This window comes from Dermacentor variabilis, chromosome 5, assembly GCF_050947875.1.
Source record: "Dermacentor variabilis isolate Ectoservices chromosome 5, ASM5094787v1, whole genome shotgun sequence".
NCBI lineage: Eukaryota > Metazoa > Arthropoda > Arachnida > Ixodida > Ixodidae > Dermacentor > Dermacentor variabilis.
The window spans coordinates 28,595,135-28,615,294 of NC_134572.1; the positions used below are offsets into that span (position 1 = coordinate 28,595,135).

Consider the following 20,160-nt stretch of genomic DNA (forward strand, 5'->3'; position numbering starts at 1 on the left):
TAGTTACCTATGCCTATAACGGACGCGATCCTATTAATCTCTTCCCTGTTCTTTTTTTTTTCCACCAGTACACTAAACGTCTCTTGCTGATCTCGACTACTGACTGGTGGATACTTCCATCTGCTTTGAATCCTATCACTTCTGGAAGGTGGAAGTTAGCTACGGGTCTCATCAGGTGAAGACTTTCGCACTCCCTTAGGTTGTGCCGAGTTATCTCTGGATTTTTACTGCAGCATACACATGCCTCCCCCTGTAGCGAATACTTGCTCTAATCTTACTCAGCCATCTCCGGCCTCAAATAGCAAGGCACAATAATTTGCGTTAATTTTCCTTTGATTTCTTTCTGGCCATACTTGTAAATCTCCCTGGTCCCTTATATTCCCATCCTTTGTATCGAATTCGCTGTTTCGCTAACTTTCTTTTTGGCGACTCCTGATTGTCTGTTCACGTTTTCCAGTGCCCTGCACTTCATTACGAGCTTTCTTGCCTCCCAGTCTAGCATTTTGCCTATGTCACCTTAATCTTTTCTGTCTTCCATAAAACCTATTTATCTACCTTGTACATGTATTTATGCTTCTGGACACAGTTACAACGCTTCACAGTTGCTTATGCCTATGTACCTATACCGATGCCTCTGGGCACAGTGCGCCTTCTGGCGGCGACACTGTCAAGTCCACGCATACCCAGTGACACACATGGCCATGCGAATGGCCCACATTTTTAGTGCGATGCCTAGATAACTGGAACGAAAACTCATCTGATCATGTAAACGATGCTGTTCGTGTTGATATTCACATTGAGAATTCTGGCTGTGCTATGTAGACAGTGTAGACGTGCATAAAGGGTGTCCACATCTTGGACTCTCCATCTCCCACTGAATAGAAGGCACCCAATGAAAAGATGCGTTATATGTAGAGGTAGCTGTCGTGAGCCAACGCTGTCCTCGGTGTGTTTGTGCCTTCCAAGCAAACGATCCCCTCACTCATTGCAAGTCCACGTAACTGTAGCGCCTGACGAAGGCAGGGGTGATGTGAGGTGATCTACCTGAAGCATGGCGGTGGGTTTCTTTAGGAGTACGCTCACAATTTGAACCTGTAACATGTTATGAAGCTCAGACGCTATGTGTCTTCGTACGCCCGAGAATGAATGCCAGTCACCAGTTTATCCCTATGATTCGTAAGGATGTCGGGCAGGTCATTTAGGCCCTTCCCTTGCGTCAGTGGTCGCTTGACAAGATATGCAACAATGTTTACCGAAAGCAGTTTTGGGACATTGCCACGCATCGATGTGGGACCATGTCATTTGCAGTGCTGCAAGGTCGTGCACCTAGAATACCTCTAACCTCTCGACATCGTCATGCATCCAGTCTTTTCTTCCCCCCTGTGCAGAGTAGCAGGCTAGAGCACACGATCTCAGACCGACCTCCTTTTCTTCGATAAGATATCGCTCTCTTTAACCTACTCTGACAGCAAGAAAGGAGCTGTCATAACCACAGTAATGATTTGAAAATGTGCCGATTCGCAGCTGCATTGGAATAAACGCGGTGAGAAGAAATATTCGAAGCTTGTCGCCTCACCCAAAGGTTTAGTCGAGGAGGGAACATGGCTGCTGACACTTCGTGAAAGATATCTGTAGAGCGTTTTACATTGTTTTATTAATTTCTGATTCCTTAGTGAAGATGCAAGAAGTGTGGAAAAACCTGTTTTTATTGTGACTCGCGGATATTTTTACAATATATAGAGATAGAGCAACATATAGAGCAGTCTAAATAAAAGTATACAGATAAATGTATATAGAGCAACGTGCATGAAAAACTATGCACTACACTTACTATACTGGTAATTTACTAAATTGTGAAAGCGAACGAGCATCAGCGAATGAACAGAGCCTTCCAAGGTCCCATCAGGTTGAGTATCTTGTACTGGTCTTCCCAGCTGTCACCTGGTCCGGTAGTTAACTCACCGCGCAGGCTTTCCTGCAGCTTCTGAAACAACGAAAAGATAAAGTGTGAACTTTTCCAACGGAACAATAAGTGCTGTAGTGCCCCTTCGGAACTCTGGCGCGTACGTATGTACGATGGCATACTGTATGCAATTTTCCTGGTGTACATGCCATGCTCGCGAGAGCTGCTACGAGAATTGTCCGATGAAGCTCGTGACATGTATGTTGGAAGTCGTGTAGAAGGTGATTTGGGTGCGTTACCCGAGTCAGAATTGATAAGATAATGGCGCTGCTATTCACTGATGAACACAAATAGACTTTCGCTATCGTGGGTGAGAAAAGCCCCGAGTTCAAGTCGCTTGCCAGGTCAGGGGCCCGTTGAACCGAAAGGCCGGCTCTTCTCAACGTATAGAGGAGTAGGCATAAAAATGTTTCGTTGTTTTGCTCGCTTTATGTGGAGGTCCCGGAACTATTGTGGAGGTCCCGGAACGAAAATATTGGCGAGCCTGAAAGTGGCCTAGAAGTTTGCTATAATAGCTTTTTAACGAGCCAATTGCGGTATCGTATATTATCTATTATTAGTTGTGGTATTGTCTATTGTAAATTACTGAAGGCATCCTGAAGCTGGTCGCTATTCTAAGGGTTTGAGGTGCACGACCTTGCCATTAACACAAGCCGAAAATGCCATGTCAGCACGAAATGTAATAGTGATCCGCTTACAGTAAAACACCATGCTGTACTGTTAAAGTTATATATCATATATCTGAACCTTCTGACACATCTGGCGGGTATATATGTCCTGGTATAGTTATCTACGATCACTAAAGGCAACCTGGCTGAGGCTTCATATATATCCGGTGCTGTATCTGCATCGTGTGCAGTGAAGCTGCTTTGGGAAACTTATGAAGAATGCCTCGGAGGTGGTAGGCAGGCAGGCAATAAACTTTATTTGGGTCCTGAGGAGCGACTCCGAAACCCCGTTACGAGGGCGGAGCCGCCGCGGTTGTAGCACAAAAAAAAAGCTATTAGAGGTGGTCATTTTCGACGTAGGAATATGTTTTTTCATCCCAGAGTACTCTTGCTTAGTTATTTCAAATTAGCTGTGGCGTTACCTTTTTCTTTTCCTCGAGAGTCCACTCGCTCTTGGAAAGAACGTAAGCCAGCTTCGTCAACGCTGCCTCCGGGGTCATGTCGGCGCCGGGAATGACGCCAGCATCGAGCAGTGCCTGAATTTTTTTGAGTTATGAAACATTACAAGATATCTGACATCGGTAGCCATGCAATCAGATTCTGGAAGGCGAACACCGAGCACATGGCGGAGCGTTCTATTTTTTTTCTTGCAAAACTTCCGCCGGTTTAAATGAAAGCTTTCAGTTGTAACACGTACGTCACTATATTCTGTTTCGTCACCTTTGTGCACTGCAAGGAATGACGCAGCGAGTCACGTCAGTCGACCATGAACAAGAACCATAAAGGATCGACGAGCGTGCCTCCGCAATCGCACTCCCAAAACGTGGGCTCTACGTTCTTATTTTTCAGCACCTTGCTACCTCCCCTCTCTTGGCCTGGTGTAACGTAACATCGAAGACGGTCTCCTGTACTGCCTTATGCCTGTTTATTCACTGTGCCCGAAAAATCAAACTGGCCGTAGCCAACTCACATTTCCCGTCTCGTAAGCGGGATCCACGGATCCATGCTGGCATTGGGAACAATTGAGGATGAGGACTCCGCGTTTAGTAGCGCTGCGGAGGGCGTCCATGATATCCGTACGAGCCGTGGGCGCGTTGCCAGCCCCATAAGTCTGAAGCACGACGCCGGCAATGGGGGGTTTCAGGGACCACTCCACCTGGGCAAGCATAGTAGGATAGGGACTGCTGAATGCAGTCGTCTACTTCCTTCGTCAGGCTTACCACAGTGGCTTCGCCAGGCTGCCACTACCAGTCAGTGTACCACCACATTGATCTGCTGTGAACTGTTTGTCGGCGTCCAGCAGCATGAAGAGAAAGCCCTAGGTTATGAAATATTTTAAGATTCTGGCCGCCATGCATCATCCAAAGCCGCTGAAGCGCTGTGAAGCTTGTAGGAAAGAAATCGATGTTGCTGAATGCTCTCTGCACCCTGTCGTGCGAGTACACGAGAACTCCGACATTTCACTACATCATTTTTATTTATGTCACCTCTTTCTTTCCCGGTGTAGGGTATCAAACCAAGAGCAACCAAGCGTAATGGCAAGCCCAGAAAGTTGACTGGAAAACAGATCCGTAAAACGCGAAACGCTGCACCGTAGAACATAATCCTTAAGGGCCGCTTACCAGGTCCCATGACAAATTTTGTGTGTGTATATATATATATATATATAAGCAAAGTAAGCAAAGTTACTTTCACGCGTTCTCCCATACCAGAGTCGGATGATCGTGTCACGTGCACGTCAAGGTCCCCGCCTCTTTTTCTTCTCTCGTGTTTCTGTTGCGCGGCGCACTTCCGGTGACGGTCTCGCATGCGAGCCCGCGAACTGATGCGTCTGTTTCGCTTCACTCTGTGCATGATCTTGCGAGCTGTGCGAGAGACCACCTGCGTTGTTTTCTGGTTGCTTTTGCGAAATAGGTGCATAAGTGTGCGCACGTTTGGAGAAGCGTGACCAGCATATATGTATGGATCCTTACCGCGTCGTTGTACCGCTGGCACGAAACTAGCGATATGGTACGTCAGTACCACATGAACACTGGGGCAGACGCAAAATAATTAAGAAAGCATGATCCTGCTTTGGAACACTAGAAAATGATAGATTCATTTCCTCCCCACACCCGAGCAGTAGGATGCCATGCTGACTAGCTCGGACCCTTGTGACCATGCAGAAACTGGTGCGGCAGGCCCGGGAGACAGCAAGAGCCGCAGAAGCGCTGGACTGAGGGCGCTTTCCCGCACAAGCAGAAAGACACCTGCTTGTCCTTTTTCCAATAAATGTATTTCCTCCTCCTTTTCTCTGCGCACGCGATTGCACGACATGGGAACAAACAGACGAAACGTAAGTACATCTCTTGCTACGGTACGAAATAAAACGAGGACACGCAGGCATTCGCCTTGTAGGTTTTATTTCTCTATACTTTAATTTGCCTGTTAAAGCAAGAGATCAAATAACTTCTGTTGCCTTGAATAATTGACTCCCCGTGGTGTCGCAGTGGCTATGGCGTTACGCTGCCGTAGGTGCGGGATCGGATCCCGGCCGTTACAGCCGCATTTCGAGGGAGGCTAAACGCAATAACACCCGTGTACCATGAATTGGGTGACCGTTAAGAACCCAAGTGGTTGAAATTATTTCGGAGTCCTTAACTGCGGCGTGCCTCAATCATCATGGTTATGGCATGGACAACTCCAGAATGTATTAATGTAAGCCTTGAATAATTCCCAAAGTCCCGTGTCATTGTCAGTGACGTCACCGCATCGTTAATTTCGTAGGCGCAGCTGTGCGAATGACGTCGACTCGACAGCTTATAGCGCGGCGCCTGCGAGAAAGGCGCACGGCGTTTGGTTTAAAATTTAAGCTGTTCTCGCAGCGCGTAGCGGTGTAATAGTTCGGGGACACAATCGTTAGAGCCTATTATATGCAGTGAACTTTTCAGCTACAAATGGCCAGACTTGGTGAGGGGGTCGTTAAGGGGGCCTTCCGGGGTATTACATAACGTGAAAGCAATTACGTCAATAAGAAAGGTCATCACAACAAACGAAGAACAGCAAAAAAGTGACAGCAAACGACAAAAACATAACGCTTGCATGAAAGGTCTTTTAAACGTTTCGTACAATTGGACCCTTTGAAAAATAGAAGGGCCATGCGCGGAAACATTTGCGCCGTGGCAAGCCCATAGTGCACAGTCATGGAATGCAGTGGTGAGCTTCAGCAAATATATGAAGGACGTTAGGCGTGGCAGTTTTATGGCGTCGGATCCTCCTAGCCTGGTGCGACGATCGACGTCTTATTTCCGTGGGCCAACGCTATAAACGACACATCTGCGGATATTTTCTATAAGTGCATCGATGCACTGCGTGTGAATGCGTGCCATTAGGGTTTCGCGTAATGTTAACATTCCTCGAATTCAGGCGCGACTGACCGTCCTGGGCTGTGTCATGGAGCGGACGACAGGAGTTTTATTTTGTTTTACAGTGAATCTTTTAAGGGCTAGTTCTCACAGGATCGTGTCCGTGTGTAGACACAAAACCACGAAGATAGTGCAACGCCGGGCCGACTCGAGGCGGCGGTGCAGTTCGCCATTAACGGGCCCACATACATGGCTTCACTGGTCATCCTTCACATAGTGGAACTGCATAGAGTTTTTGTTGTCTGAGAGTTCGAAACAATGTACCGTAATAGGGCATGGATTATACTGAAGGCCCTCAACTGCGTACATTAAGTAAATTTATGGAAGATGGCTGCTCACCAATTCGGCCGTGATGCTGGGAAAGAGACGGAGTAGACCCACGTCGCGGTTCAGGGTATCGTGGGCGCGAAATTCCTCACCCTTTGGGTCAGGGAGAATCAAGCGCCAAGTAACTGGGGAACAAAATAAATAGAGGAGGTAAATGGCGGCAAGGAGTTTACTTAGGCATGTTTTCGAAAAAACAAGTAAGCATGACTGCACTATGATCATCAAACACGTTTATAAAAGGTACACTTTATCCGTATTATATCTGTCTTGTCTTCGAAATGTTAGTCTCGCTGTTGAAAAGATTGATAACCATTCGAGTAATTTGGGCGTAGGCTCTTTAGACATGCAGATTTATTAAACTGATGCCGCAAACACCAGAACAAATATCTGCCCCGTGATGCGCCTGCAGAATTGTCGCGTCAGCTACGTGTTAAATCTATTTTACAAGATTTCTTTTCATGTTGATCGGGTGGTTCGGCAGGTGGTGAAGCTTTCGAATGAGTAGCTCATACCTGTGTAGGTTAGTCGAGCGAAGCTTGAATAGCGCATTAAAGGCTTTGCGCGCCGTCAACTGGGTGCCAGCCAAATGTGCTTAATGCCGTGCAACTGCATGTTCTGAAGAACGGACGAAGGAGTAAATGGATATTGTCACCTCTCATAGCAGGTTTCTGGAATGTCGCGCCACATGCCGGCACTGGACACTTAAGAAATAGAGATGGGATTTTATGTCATGTACAGTCTCGTGCGGCAATGTCATCAGCACGTTGTCATCACGATTTACAGAGGCACTTTCTCACGCATATATAGGTGACACCAAGACGAACTTGCGGTTGCACGCCATTCAGGTGTGCAAATTGGAACATTAACCGTCGTAATGCGTTCTGTTGTGGAGATGTGCACAGGAACCAAGAGATCGAGATTACCTGGTCAAAAGATGCGAAATTGGATAAAGTAAGGATATAAGTTATACCCCCCCCCCCCTCCTTGACGGTAGCTGCGAATTTTTTCAAGTTAACATATTTTGCCGTGGTGCGGCAAACAAGCAAAACAAAATTTTCGTTATCTGCATTACCTCAACAAAGTTGAAAGGTGACTCACTGTCGACGTTGACACCAAGGGTCACAAGAGGCGCCATATTGAATGACGCGAAGGCATCAAGGTGGGAAATGCTGAATTTGCTCACGCGGTTCCCACGGAAGAGTTGATTGTGGAACATAAGCGTAACCTAGTGGAGATAGGCAAGAGTAAAACAAATGTAGAAACGTTCTTTTTAAACGGTTTCGACTTTGTTTACGCTATTAAGACGAAAATTTGCAGCGTTAGCGAATTCTAGTTCCAGAGAATGATACGCGAGGAGCCCTCGAACAGAAGTTGAATGTGGCCTTTATACGAGCAATGAAAAGCTATCGTGACTTTTCCGTAGTTGGTACATTCGGAAACCATTTGCAAGCAGTGACATGCGTAACGTTCTGGCTTTGCCATAAATAGAGTTTTTCTTTTCATATAAATAAAGCGGACACGTTTGCCAACAGCGGCATAAGCTGCCTCACATTGAAATCCGACAGCCCCAATAAATACAAGCTTGTCCTTTCAGATTGTGAAACAAAGAATATATTGTTAAAAATAGTTAACTGTCTGTTGCAGCTGTACTGATGGCTATATATTGTGCCCGGGTAACTTTGATTGATCTGATGAATGTGCACTGCACAATGAAAAACATGCTTCTTGGTGCGTAACAAAAAACGCAGTGTTGCTGTCGCGAATATACAACATGGTCGTGGTACGACTCGTGCGTCTTTCAAGTCATACGTAATCACCTTGTTGGCTTTTTTCTAGCTACACCACTCGAAACTGGAGCAAGAGTGCATCGTTGGCGAAAGTCACATGAACAGCATATTACAGACTAGATCCAAGCGTTACTAGCCTTTATGATAGTGTTAGTACAAAAGCGAGACACTGGTACTTATACGGCTCACTTCAGGCACGACGTAGTTCCCAGCTATAATGAGGGCGTTCAGCAGGTTGTCTCTTCCATCGCTTCGGGGCTCGAAGACTGGTATCTGCATGGGGAAGAGCATATAGGAACGAAAGTTTATTTACCAAAGGGACACTAAAGCGAAAAATGATTTCTTCTGCATCAGTGAATTACCGTTCTACAACACCAAAAACACCACTCTTACAACGATAAGTCGTTTGGTAAGCCATAAAAAGCGCGAGAACGAAATACGGGTGGCGACGCCTACTTAAGTTCCCGCACGGGGGGGGGGGGGGAGAGGAGGGGCTGTGACGTCTTGGATTTTGATGGCATCTTCTGGGGCCTACTAATTATATGTAGCGGTACAGATTGACTACATTGTGTTCTAAAGGAACCAAATATTAAACATGGCAAGTTTCGGGAACCTTTATTCAGCCAACGCGGCCCCAAATGCGAAAACATTCTTTGGAATCCCTGACGTCCCGCTGACGTACCGGCGCTGGGGTTTCGGCGCGAAATTCAAATACTGATACTTGGACCTTCATTTTCTCCTATTTAATAATAAAACTTTTTTTTTAAATGGCTGCCTGCAGGATTCGCAAACAATGCTTCATTAGTCTAAACTGATTTATTGTTTCGCTTTAGTGTCCCTTTAATTAAAGCGAGGATGAGAGCGACATCACACAGAGACCTGAAATCACATTAAAGTGGGGAATTATTCGTTAAGAAAACCGCACATCCCTTTCTCTTAATAAAAAGGAAGATTATTACTGAAATAAAAAAACGGTGAGCCATCTGCACGTACGTTAATTCATGCAAGTTGGACAGGTACCATAATTTACAATGATCAATCAATCAATGAATCAATCAATCAATCAATCAATCAAGCAATCGTTTAAGCATTTATGCTATTTTCTTACATTTGTTGAATACGTTGTAGCGTGCGCAATTAGCGCTATTATTCCAGTAATTGATCATTTCAGATGAAGCGGCGATAATTGCGGTAACATAAAAGCATCGTGGAGTCTACGCACATGGGTTTTCTATAGAAGTCGTGCCATCCCTTCCGCAAGTCATCACATCTTTTTTTTTTTAATTCTTAGTGACAAGATTACAAGACTGCTGTGTAAACGTAATGGTTTTTTTTTTCAAGAGTAAATTTGTTGCCTGAAAGGCGTGTAATTTTGCAATAACACCGACGAGAATCGTAGGCTATGAATAATGAAATGTGGGTTTCTTAACAAGGATGTCCCTCGAGGCAAAATGGCACATGGAAGTATTTAAGTGACACACAACACTCGTAAGAGTGAGCAGTGTGAGATAGTTCGCAACGCATGGTTGGACGGCTATGAAACGTGCGAAAAATAATTCTCAAAAACATGTTTTAATACAGTCTAAAACATTTGCCATGTCTCCAAAAATAGCACTTTCTGCATTTGTTGACTACCGAAAAATTTCCTAAAAGATAATATTTTTCATAGCTTTGTTCGCGAGAAGCGTTGCTTTTAAATGGGAATGTAACGGGGAAAGCATAGTGAACACTGCTCTAAGGTATTCATGCGCTAAATATAAAAAAAAAATCAATACGTATTTTGTGTGGAAAGCGTACCTGGGAGCCGGTGACGACGACCGATTTCCCGAGGCTTTCCAGGAGAAAGGAGAGTGCAGAAGACGTGTACGCCATAGTGTCCGTGCCGTGGAGCACGATGAAGGCGTGGTAAGAGTCGTAGTATTTCTGTGCGGAACAAGAGTTATACGATACTGTGGAAAGAAATGGAAGAAACGCGCGAATGGCAACACGACGCTCAAGGCAATATGCCAAGAAGAGTCGTTTCGAAAATGAACAAAGGTTGAGTATAGTTCGAGTAGTAGTAGTAACTTTAGATAGAAAAAGAAGTTAGCCCCAGCTTGTGCTCTGGGGTCGAACTCTGCCTTCTACTTTGCAATCTGCACATTAGTAAGGGGGACGAAAGATGGATGTAGGATGATGACAAGAATATTGGTGCGAATATGCTAGTCGTCAACACAGCAGCATATTTGAACTCTTTAGGCTCAGGTGACCTTATTTTGATTCTTCCGTCCGCACCCGAGATATATTACAATAACAGTACGAGCCATGCTACAATTTTGACATGGCACACGATTGACAATGCTTGAGAATTAGCGTGGACTGATCTAATTGACATTTGCGAGGAAATAGAAAAAAACGCTAACAACCAGCAAGTCAGTCAAAGTGAAGCCGAAGCCTATTGTTACATAGGATCAGAAAAATTTTCTTCCTTATTTAGCGCTGCCATTTGTTGGGCGCGTTGGTAAACTGAAAGCATATTTAGCGCCAGCAAACAAGGATGGGAGGGAGACGACACCACAATGCGTGGTGTCGTCTCCCTCCCGTCCTTGTTTGCGGGCGCTAAATGTGCTTTATTTAGCGCATCTGTTGGTAAATTATTGAGCATATTTCCGCGAGCTGCAAAAAAAAAAAAAAGACAGGCGTGAGAAAACTTTAGTACAGCTTTGTCGAAATGCGGCACATTCAGAAGCGAGGAGACTCTGAAGTAGGTATCTAGTTGCATTGGCGATTGTTTACCCGTTTTGCAGAACTTGCGCTTTAAATGCATTACCATGTTTTAAAGATATCACTGGCTACAATCGCTCATCAACAACAACAACAACAACTAGACGGATGCGCGGGAATTAGCCTCATGTAACGAAACTAACTGCGCGTCGTTAGACGAAATGCATCTCCTTTATTTTGATTAAATGTTGACGATAATTGCGTCATTTCTGAAGTGAGCACAACTGAGGAGGCAGAAGGTACCGTCATACGCTCAGAATTGTGTCACCGCACGACAGGACTAAGAAAAGGTTCGCTATAAACAAGATGACTTAAAGCAAAAATGCGAAACAGTGACCGACAAGAAAATGAGATACAATGGCTGCGGTTTAAATGTACCTTTATGTCACTAGCAATCTGCAACCAGTCGTCCATGGTGGCGTTGGAAGAGTCCAGCAGAGGACTGTACTCGGAGATCGTGTAGATCACTCGTCGTGGATCGCCGGTAACGCTGCGCAATAAGGCAAAATTCACAACGGTAGTTTCGGTGAAGCAAGGCCACAGGGTTGTACAGTTTTTCAATGAAAAGAGCAATATGAAAGCGAACTGTGGACAGCAGTACGAACCATTAAGTATATCACAAAAGGAGACATGCAAAATGAGTACGCAAGCACCCTCGAGCATCACTTGAACAAAAGTTTAATCCGGCTGACACTTCACGCACTGGATTTTGGAGAATGCAAATACTGATCGACTACGCATAATTTTCACGGGCGGCGAGTGCGAAGAAGGTATAGTGCGAGAGAGTGTAACGACCGGGCATTCATGCTGGTTTTGATTGTGGAATGAACAAAGATGCAATGAATAAGTGCTAAGAACATTCTGTAGACATTGTGGGACGTAACCGATATGATGGTGCGCGATTTTAGGTTTCAGTTTCGGGACTTCTTGAAGCACTTCTAGCTTATCTTGTCAAGGTGTAGATGCCCGGCATCTGTCGCACAGAGCGAAGTTTTAGATTCTATGGGGAGCTTCACTTGCTGCAAACTCGAATGATTAAAGGCAACAAGAAATACACGCAGAAAATTATAAAATTGTCTTGCAAGATTGTATTTGAAATTACTTTCTATTAGAGAGAATCAACTCACGGCAGGACCAGCGGAGGCTTCTCGCAGTCACCGAAGTGCTCCTTGGCATACTCGGCATCGTGAAGCTGTGGAAACTCACGCAACCGCTTGTCCAGTATTCCTGGCGCCGGCTTGAGAACTGCGAGTCACAAGTGAGCATGCAGTGCTTCGGCGTATGCCCAGTTACGTTACGTGTTAGCCACGTGTTGTTGGGGTGTGAGCTGCTCGCCTGGAGGTAGCATTCAAGCTGTGAATATGGGCCACCACGCAAAGTAGTGGAAATTACAGAAGTAACCGCTAGGCTAATGAGCTCTGTTTCATTTCCCCGGCAGTGACCAGGAAAGATTAAATGACACACGCGCACCCGCACACACGCACGCGCACACGCACTTATGATCGCTGTAGCAACAAGCACAGGAATTTTTGCTACATGACCTGGGCTTTGAAATGTAGGAAGCGTATAGCGACGGTGAAATATAACCGGAATAATGCAGTTTTATTTTAGTGGTGACCGGATAACGTTTTCGATTACAAATCGAATAGCGTTTGGCGCAGCATAGCGTTAGCTGCTCTTGCGCCACTAAACCACATTTAACTAACGAACCGAATAATTAGACTCGAATATTGAAGCGAATATTCAAGTACAGACGCATTTCGGTATAATTGTGTACCACTTCTGTACCGATCGACTTGTATACTGAATAAAAGAATCCGCAGCCACCTCTGCCTGTGTATATATAAGCGTGTCCTTATTCTGCCTCTCCTCGTGTCCGGGTGGGGGCAGTTCAAAAATAGGCTACACGCCCTTTCGCGCGTCGCGGCATCTTGTAAACTGCTTTTCAAGGGGGTAACGATAGAGACAAAATGCCGATGGTTGATAAATTACGTGCAGTGCAGTCGAAGCTACGGGTCGCACGCATCCGCCAGCCGGTTACCTGTCTCGCCGATAGTTCGTTCGTCTCTGGTTTGAAAGAAGGATCACGGGCAGATGAGGGGGCAAACAATGGGCGGGGCTTTTTCTTCAGCGACGCGCATGGCCGGGTTGCTTCGGACCGACTAACGCAACCGAATACGTAGCTTTTGCTGCATTGCAGGGAGTTGGTAAGGCGAAGCCGGCAAGCTGAGTGGTGAACTCCACTTTCTTTGCAGAAGTATGCTCAGTCCCGAAAAAAAAAAAATTGAATATTCTGTTGTTTCGCCTTGCTCAATCTCCAAAAATCAAGAAAGATGTAACAATATGATCACTAATTGCTAGTAAAATAAAAGAAAGCGCAAGAATAGCCACACAGCTTTATAGCTGGGTGCTGTAAGAATGGTTGCGAAAGAAAGTTGAAGTGTGGAAAAAAAAAATGTTCTGAACAGCTTTTGTGCCATGTACATTTCAAAGGGCCTCTTGCAAGAAAAACGTCACAGATTTCAGCGTAAAAGATAAAACTGCTAAATGACTAAACTGCCAAAAACACCAAAACAGAGTATAACAAAAGTCATAGGTTATGTAGGCTTCCTTCGCGAAACCGAAAACTAATTGTTTCTGCATTGCTCCGAAAACGTGTTCATTCCCGATTATTCGCGCTGCATGTTTTTAACGGATGGAGAACACCGACAATACTAACATTCGGTTGTTCTGAAATATTTGGGTAGTTTCGAGGATTCGAAAAGAATGAATATTTCATTTTCGAATTCGAATTGTTGGTGTGCATTGTTAGACTCATTCGAAGCTGCGAATATTCGCCCTCCACACCTCCTCCTCGCTATTTATTTTTATTCGCTGCAAACAGTAGTGCCAAGAATCAACGAACAACAACAACCGTGTGAGCAACCGTAGAAACCCAGTTATAACGATTGTTCCAGTAAATGGGCAAAAGGAGGCATCAAGCCGCATACGAGTTGGCGCATTAAGGCGGAAGCCTTTAATGGCTCATTGTCAAGGTCTTCTGCCGTTAGCAGAAACTGTCACAGCTTTCAGGCCTTCCGATTGGTCTCCTCCGTGTCGTGACGTCACTGTCGCTAGGCACAGGTGTGCGCTTTCCGATTGGCTCACGTGCGTGACGTCACTGTCGTCAAGTGTGGGTGTCGGGGTGGTTCGGCGCCGCGCGGGATGACTCATCACATCGGCAAGCGTGGCGGCGTGTGTTCGACGGTGCGCCCTGACGTCACTGTCGTCAGGCGCTTGAGGTGGCATCCCGAATGGGCGCTGTGTGACATTACGTCACTGTCGCGTGGCGACAGTCTGCTAGGGTGTGGTGCGGCGGCGGCGGCAGTTTACTTTGCGGTATCGTGTGGGAAGGATGCCTCGTCTCGCCAAACCAGTGTCTCCCAACACGCGACGTGCGGCAGCCGCTGAACGCAAGCGGCGCTCAAGAGAGCGCTGAGTGTATACGTCGCATGCATCAGGGCGGCGAAGCGCGTCCGACACCACAGTCCAGGGACGCAACGCGCCAACGCAAGAGAGGCAATGCGTTTGAAGCAACTCACTGCATCTCCGGGTACCAAGGCAAATGAAGCTCGGAAGCGCCGTCACCGCCATCTTGCATGTATAAGTCAATCGAACGAAGTGGATGATGAGGATGGCCAACTGTGTACACCCCGACACCACCATGGAAGACGCGTCTCCTCCTGATCCACAAACAGCGCTGCAACAGTTCCAGGCGGGAATGATGTCAGGCTTCCGCCGTTTCACACTTGATTCTCGACAAAGCGTCTTCCGTTTTTTGCAACCACCAGCGAGTAGTGGTTGAGCTTGTCTGTTCCTTGTCTGGGACAACTGTTCTTCACAAGAAATGAGAGACAGAGGAATCAAACGATTTCCGATGTGGAGACAATATCTCCCTCGTTATTCGTAGCATGTCCGATATGTTCCCATAAAGCTAGACCTTGAAGGAATAACAGGAAGCAACGAAGACGACTCAGTAGAATATCAAAGAGTATAGCTGGAAATGTGTAATGGTAGGACATATGATGGCTGGAGCCAATGAACCAGCGCCGCAAGAGAACGCAGCCAAATGATTATGCCACTACATGCTTTCGGGGCCAATACGCCGAAGGAGAATTCTGGAATTGAGACATGGGACAATTTTGACCCTCAATTCAATAATTTTCATTACGATAGCGCCAATGGATAGTCTCTTAGAGCGTTTATATGGTATTTGATATCAAGAGGGCACAAAACGTCGCCTGAGGAACTCTCGTTCAGCGCTGTTCACTTGCGACACCCAGTTTTCCTTTTTTTTTCTTTTTTTGCGGAAAGCATCAATGATATAGCTAGACGATCACCAGCAGTCCGTCCAGAATGTGCAAGTGATAAGTGCACGAAAAAGGCTATTCTTGGAAGACGTTATCGGTGGTCAACCTCCCGGGAACGTCGCCAATGCTAGCATTGTGTCAAGCCAGGAGAAGTTATCAGTGAGGTCATCAGTGAGGCTTGACATGGCTCAGGATGCATCTAGGACCGCGACCACTAAGCTCTCTTGTTAGTCGTTGAGCGAGTCCATTTACAGAAAAAAATTAAAGCACCTTTGCAAAATCTTAACTGGGTGAACTGTTTAACTTCCGAAGGCACGCGTAGTGCGCCATTCAACACAATCGCTATAAATAAAGAAAAACAATATCGCTAGCGAAAAATGCATTTCAAGCATCTCTGAACTCCAGCGCTCATGCACGAGTTCACCAGAACAGCGATTTGTCATAAGCAGAAAATCTCTCAAGCAGTAGTTTTTTTTTTCCGAAACGGGCACGAACTGCCATAAACAGAGTTCTAATAAAACCCAGAGGAATTGTTTTTATCTCCAAGGTCACTTATCAACCAGCGCGCACGCTATACAGTCATGACGAGCGAGTGAAACAACGGCACCGCGCCACACGGGGAGGGCATCGCTCAAAGACGAGTCCCGACGACAGGAAGCAGACAAAGGGAGGGTGGGCGGAGGCGTGCCGTCTCATTCAGCCGGGCCCTTGCCGCCGGTTCTTGCTGACGTTACGATTCTACGAGCCGAGTTGCGGCAGCGCACGACGAACACTGATGCACGCTTGGGGAAAAAAAATACGGGAGCGGAAATGAGCTTTCGTACCAACTACGTTACAGTAGCTGCGGGCCACAGAGAAACGTAACAAACGAGCTCAGACTTGGAACAGTTAAAAAACGAAACAAAAAGAATACAACTACATACATACATATCTATACATATATATATATATATACACACATATACATACGCATACATACGTGTACGTATGTAACAGCCATATCTATGGGCACAATAACAACAGAAAGGTAAACAGAACCAAAAGGCACAACATGATTTGCTTCATAACAATTTTTATTTTGGTGTTATTGATACTATACGTGTGTACAAACTGAAATCCAATGATGAGGCTTCACAAGGTCTGTATCGCCAAACATTGGCAAACAGGGCACGCTATAAATACAGGACATGAGCAAAACAAAAGGTAAAAGCGTGTAGAAGTCAGGTGTCTCACTTAGAAATAAGCTGACCGATTAAATGAGTAAGAAAAAAAAAGATCATAATAACCACACGTTGTGCTGCAGAGACTTGTACACGGAAACAAATGCACGTACAAACGCCGACACCACACTGAATTGCGCATAGTTTCACGATTCCAAGTAGCAGAAAAAGAGGTTCCTTTCTATTCTGAAAGAATGAATGGTGGCTTCACGCATTCGCTTTCTTCTTATTTTTGAATGAAGGACCTCTATAATCTTAAGTCCCACAAGCCTTCTCCTTTGACAGAACCCCATTCTCGAAATCGTACTAGCGTCTAATCCTCTGTATCGGCAGTGCACTGCCAGGTTTAACCGGGGCGTCGTGGTGGATTCACGCAAACTGTCCTATAATTGCTAATCTGGCTAACGCGAACTGGTAAAATTACAGCCAACTTTTTTTCGGCGCCTGCTGACTATAGATGTGCGGTTTGGTTCGCAACGCGCAGTAATGCGCGATGAGCGTTCGGCAATGTTGCAAGTAACTTTGCGAAGAATTGCGTACTATCGATTTCTCTTCCTTTCACAATAAGCAAAATAAGGGATATTAGTCGCTTACAAAGAGTGATGTTTCATACATTGGGTAATGTGGGCAAGAAATACGCAAAGGTACCGTAAAGATCGACAGTTACCACCCGACCTCGTGACCGCAATCTTTTTCTTTAGCAACATGTGACGACTCGAGCCTTCGTCATTCAAGAGATTTGTTGCTAGCCAATTTTCAATTTGCGAACTTAGGGTTAAAACACCGAAATTTCTCATAGCCAGACAATCGTAATTAAATACCATGGATGTTAGTTATTGCAAGATTGTGGATTATTTTGGGCTATTAGAAAGCTTTGAACACCGAACTTGGTGCCATCGTGTCTTAAACAGTGAACCATGAAGGTTCCGGACATACGAATATGCCTGTGCCGATTCTGTCAGCTGCAGTCTGAACAAAAAAAGATTGTTTACTGCTGTCTGATAGTGGGCAGACGTACTTTAACCTGCGTGGGCGCAACGTGAAATATGTACAATGCGCGGCTGGGAAGCAAACACACTTAGTGTGTCGATTAATGATCGAATGGATCCAGAGGTTAGAACCAGTTTACAAATAAACCATAAATTAGAAAGCAGGTTACTTTAAGCCATTGTCTCGAACATGCACTTCAGTAGGAGAAACACTAAGCCCAAATAAAACGATAGGAAAGTATAGTATATTTACTTCAGAGAAAAATAAAATAGCTAAAACGGCGGCAACGTAACTCATTTTTGGGCAGGCACCTAACAAAATATTAAAAAGAGAATGAAAGCATTACAAACGCAAGCTAACACACGCCACAAATACTGTAACTCGGTTCGAGTATATTGCCCCGGGCAGACTGATAATCGTTTCGCGCAAGGGAAATTGGGAGACAACTGGTTTTGAAAGCAGTGCGTTGACAGCTTGACAAACGTGCGAGGAGAAACAGCAAAGGCGCCGTCGCGCGCTCTCAACTCAAAATTACAGCAGCGGGCCGTTCGAACAAACCTCCGTCTTTGTCCTTGACCATGCCGATGGTCCCTCCGGTGTAGATGACCAGCACGAATGCCTCGTCGTTGGTGGCGAATTCGCGCCACGCCTCGTCATCGTCGGTCAGGGAGTGCAGTGCCTTGGGCACGTACGAGGCGTCCATCGGAGAGACAACAGCCATGGCGAAGAGCAGAGGAGCAGCAGCTGGCAGCGGCAACACGGCGGCACAGGGGCAGCAAGTGGTGCGACAGCTCGTTTCTTGCGGTTATGTACACAGGCAACGCCTCCCTATAGGTCCCGTGCACGGACCCGCCCGTCTGCTGAAGACGATACGGCGCGTCGTTTACTTTCCCACCGGCCTAGGCGAGGATATGTGAAGGGGCGTCGGCACCAGTTTCTTGTTTTGCTTTTGCTTCACGCTTTGTTGCACAAAATGTACGGCTGCAGAAGCGACGCATGGCGTACGCCGCGCGAAATCAGCTTATGGGGGAGGGGAGAGGCGGGCGGAGAGGAGCCGAGGGCCTTTCGCCCGCGGTGATGCGGTGAAGCTCTCGAAATTCCATAACACTCTCACTTCTGGCGTAGATTTGGAGAGCCGCTTTCTACGAATGTTTGCGCCGATCGCATGACGTGTCATCGACAGTGATAGGCTTCACTGCCATTCGTTGAGACGCCGATCGGAAGCAGATGATTACCCTAACGGCGTGGCTTGGTAAAACTTGTGCAAATACCACGCACTGTGGGAATCGTTGTACGCAAAGCTTTCATGAGTCAGAAAGACGAAATGGAACATTACAACAAGAGACGAGCTGCAGATTTCAGTGACGAACACGTTCCCCAGCCACCACATTCAGCATTAAGACGCGTTCAATCTCAAGACACGATGTGCTTGACTTTCTAGAGACGCGTGCCCGTGACCGGGCCGGTGGGCTAGACCTGCCGGTCCCGACGTGGGACTAGCCGGGTGCGCGACGAGTTCGCGTCCTCGCCGGACCTACAATAACGTTTGTTCCCTCACTCACTCACTCACGCGTCACGACGCCACAGTACGATGAGAAACGCGCAGCAAACTTCGGCGACCGTCGCGTCCCGTAACGTTTAGTTTATCTTCATCGTCAGCTAGAAGATGCACGCGCCGTCACACACACACAAGAAAAGTTATCATGGCTAACATCACTCAGGTCACTAACATCACTTCTCTCCCAAATCATCAACGCCATCTTGAAGTCTACCTAGCAAGCTCACTACCTCATAGCAGCTCCAAACCAATGGCATCACTAAGCGACTGAACTGGACCACCCCCGACACCTGCGAAGTACATATCACCCGACCACCGTGACTGGGATATTGCACTACCATATTCGTCACGTTCGCTTAGAACTTTTCACGAAAATGCCGGTTATTCTCAGTTTTATCTCTTGTTACCTCTGGTTTCTGCAATTCTGTGCTGACATTTGCGACATGATACCGTGCACGCAAAGACAAATCGACCGCACTAGTCCCTTCACACATATTATGGGCAATAAAAAATAGCTTAGGCGAGAACGCTTAAAATATAATGTCTCCCAGTTATATGTTGGATTCTCTGTTTTCACAAGTTTACCTTGAGGCGAAGTCAGAGTTTTTTTTTTTTTATGGAGTTTATTTTTTTTTTTCGCAGTGACGGGGCTTACTGATAGCTTTGTTTTACGGTGCAACGAAATTCGGGCGCTTTTCAGCCTTTTGAGCCTTATTCGCCTTTTATCTCTCCCTCATTCCGCAAGAACAGCCCAAAATACAAGCAAAGATAAACAAGAAACACTATAACCACAAGTACGCTTTTATTTAGTGATCGCTTAAAATAACAGAAGGGTTTATTGGCGTTATAACTTACTGCAATATTTACCTGCACATTTACCAATGTTGGAATCAACCAAAGCGACGCGCCTCTCCCGTTTACGGAACAAAACATCTAGAACGCACTTTCTACGTTTGTAATGAATACAGGAAAAGGCGCATATCCAGTGCAGTATGCGAAAGGAGGGGCCAGTCGCAGCATCCAACATAAAAGTATGGGCTCAACGATTTGTTCCGCAGCATTCGCGTGATAGCTGAGAACTCCCTTGCTGGCTAGCTGGCGTCATGTCGTGGTGGTAAAGCGGCAGAGAGC

At 46.1% G+C, this 20,160-nt stretch overlaps 1 protein-coding gene across 1 annotated transcript; it reads right to left on the bottom strand.

The window, feature by feature from the left end:
- Positions 1-1,655: 1,655 nt before the first annotated feature.
- On the bottom strand, positions 1,656-18,411 carry LOC142582389 (L-asparaginase-like). The gene is made up of 10 exons (XM_075692054.1): positions 18,030-18,411; positions 12,040-12,157; positions 11,291-11,402; positions 9,947-10,072; positions 8,339-8,422; positions 7,461-7,587; positions 6,375-6,487; positions 3,602-3,787; positions 3,054-3,167; positions 1,656-1,984 (listed from the first exon to the last, which is right to left on the bottom strand). The coding sequence occupies exons 1-10, from the start codon at positions 18,190-18,192 to the stop codon at positions 1,871-1,873; spliced, it is 1,257 nt and encodes a 418-aa protein (XP_075548169.1). The 5' UTR covers positions 18,193-18,411; the 3' UTR covers positions 1,656-1,870.
- Between the last annotated feature and the right edge of the window lie 1,749 nt (positions 18,412-20,160).

Coding starts and splice junctions, on each gene's coding strand:
- LOC142582389 (XM_075692054.1), bottom strand. CDS start 18,192: ATGGCTGTTGTCTCTCCGATGGACGCCTCGTACGTGCCCAAGGCACTG. Junction 8,423..9,946: donor TCGTCGTCACCGGCTCCCAG/GTACGCTTTCCA, acceptor TTCCCCATGCAG/ATACCAGTCTTCGAGCCCCG. Junction 3,788..6,374: donor CCAGCATCACGGCCGAATTG/GTGAGCAGCCAT, acceptor ATGCTTGCCCAG/GTGGAGTGGTCCCTGAAACC.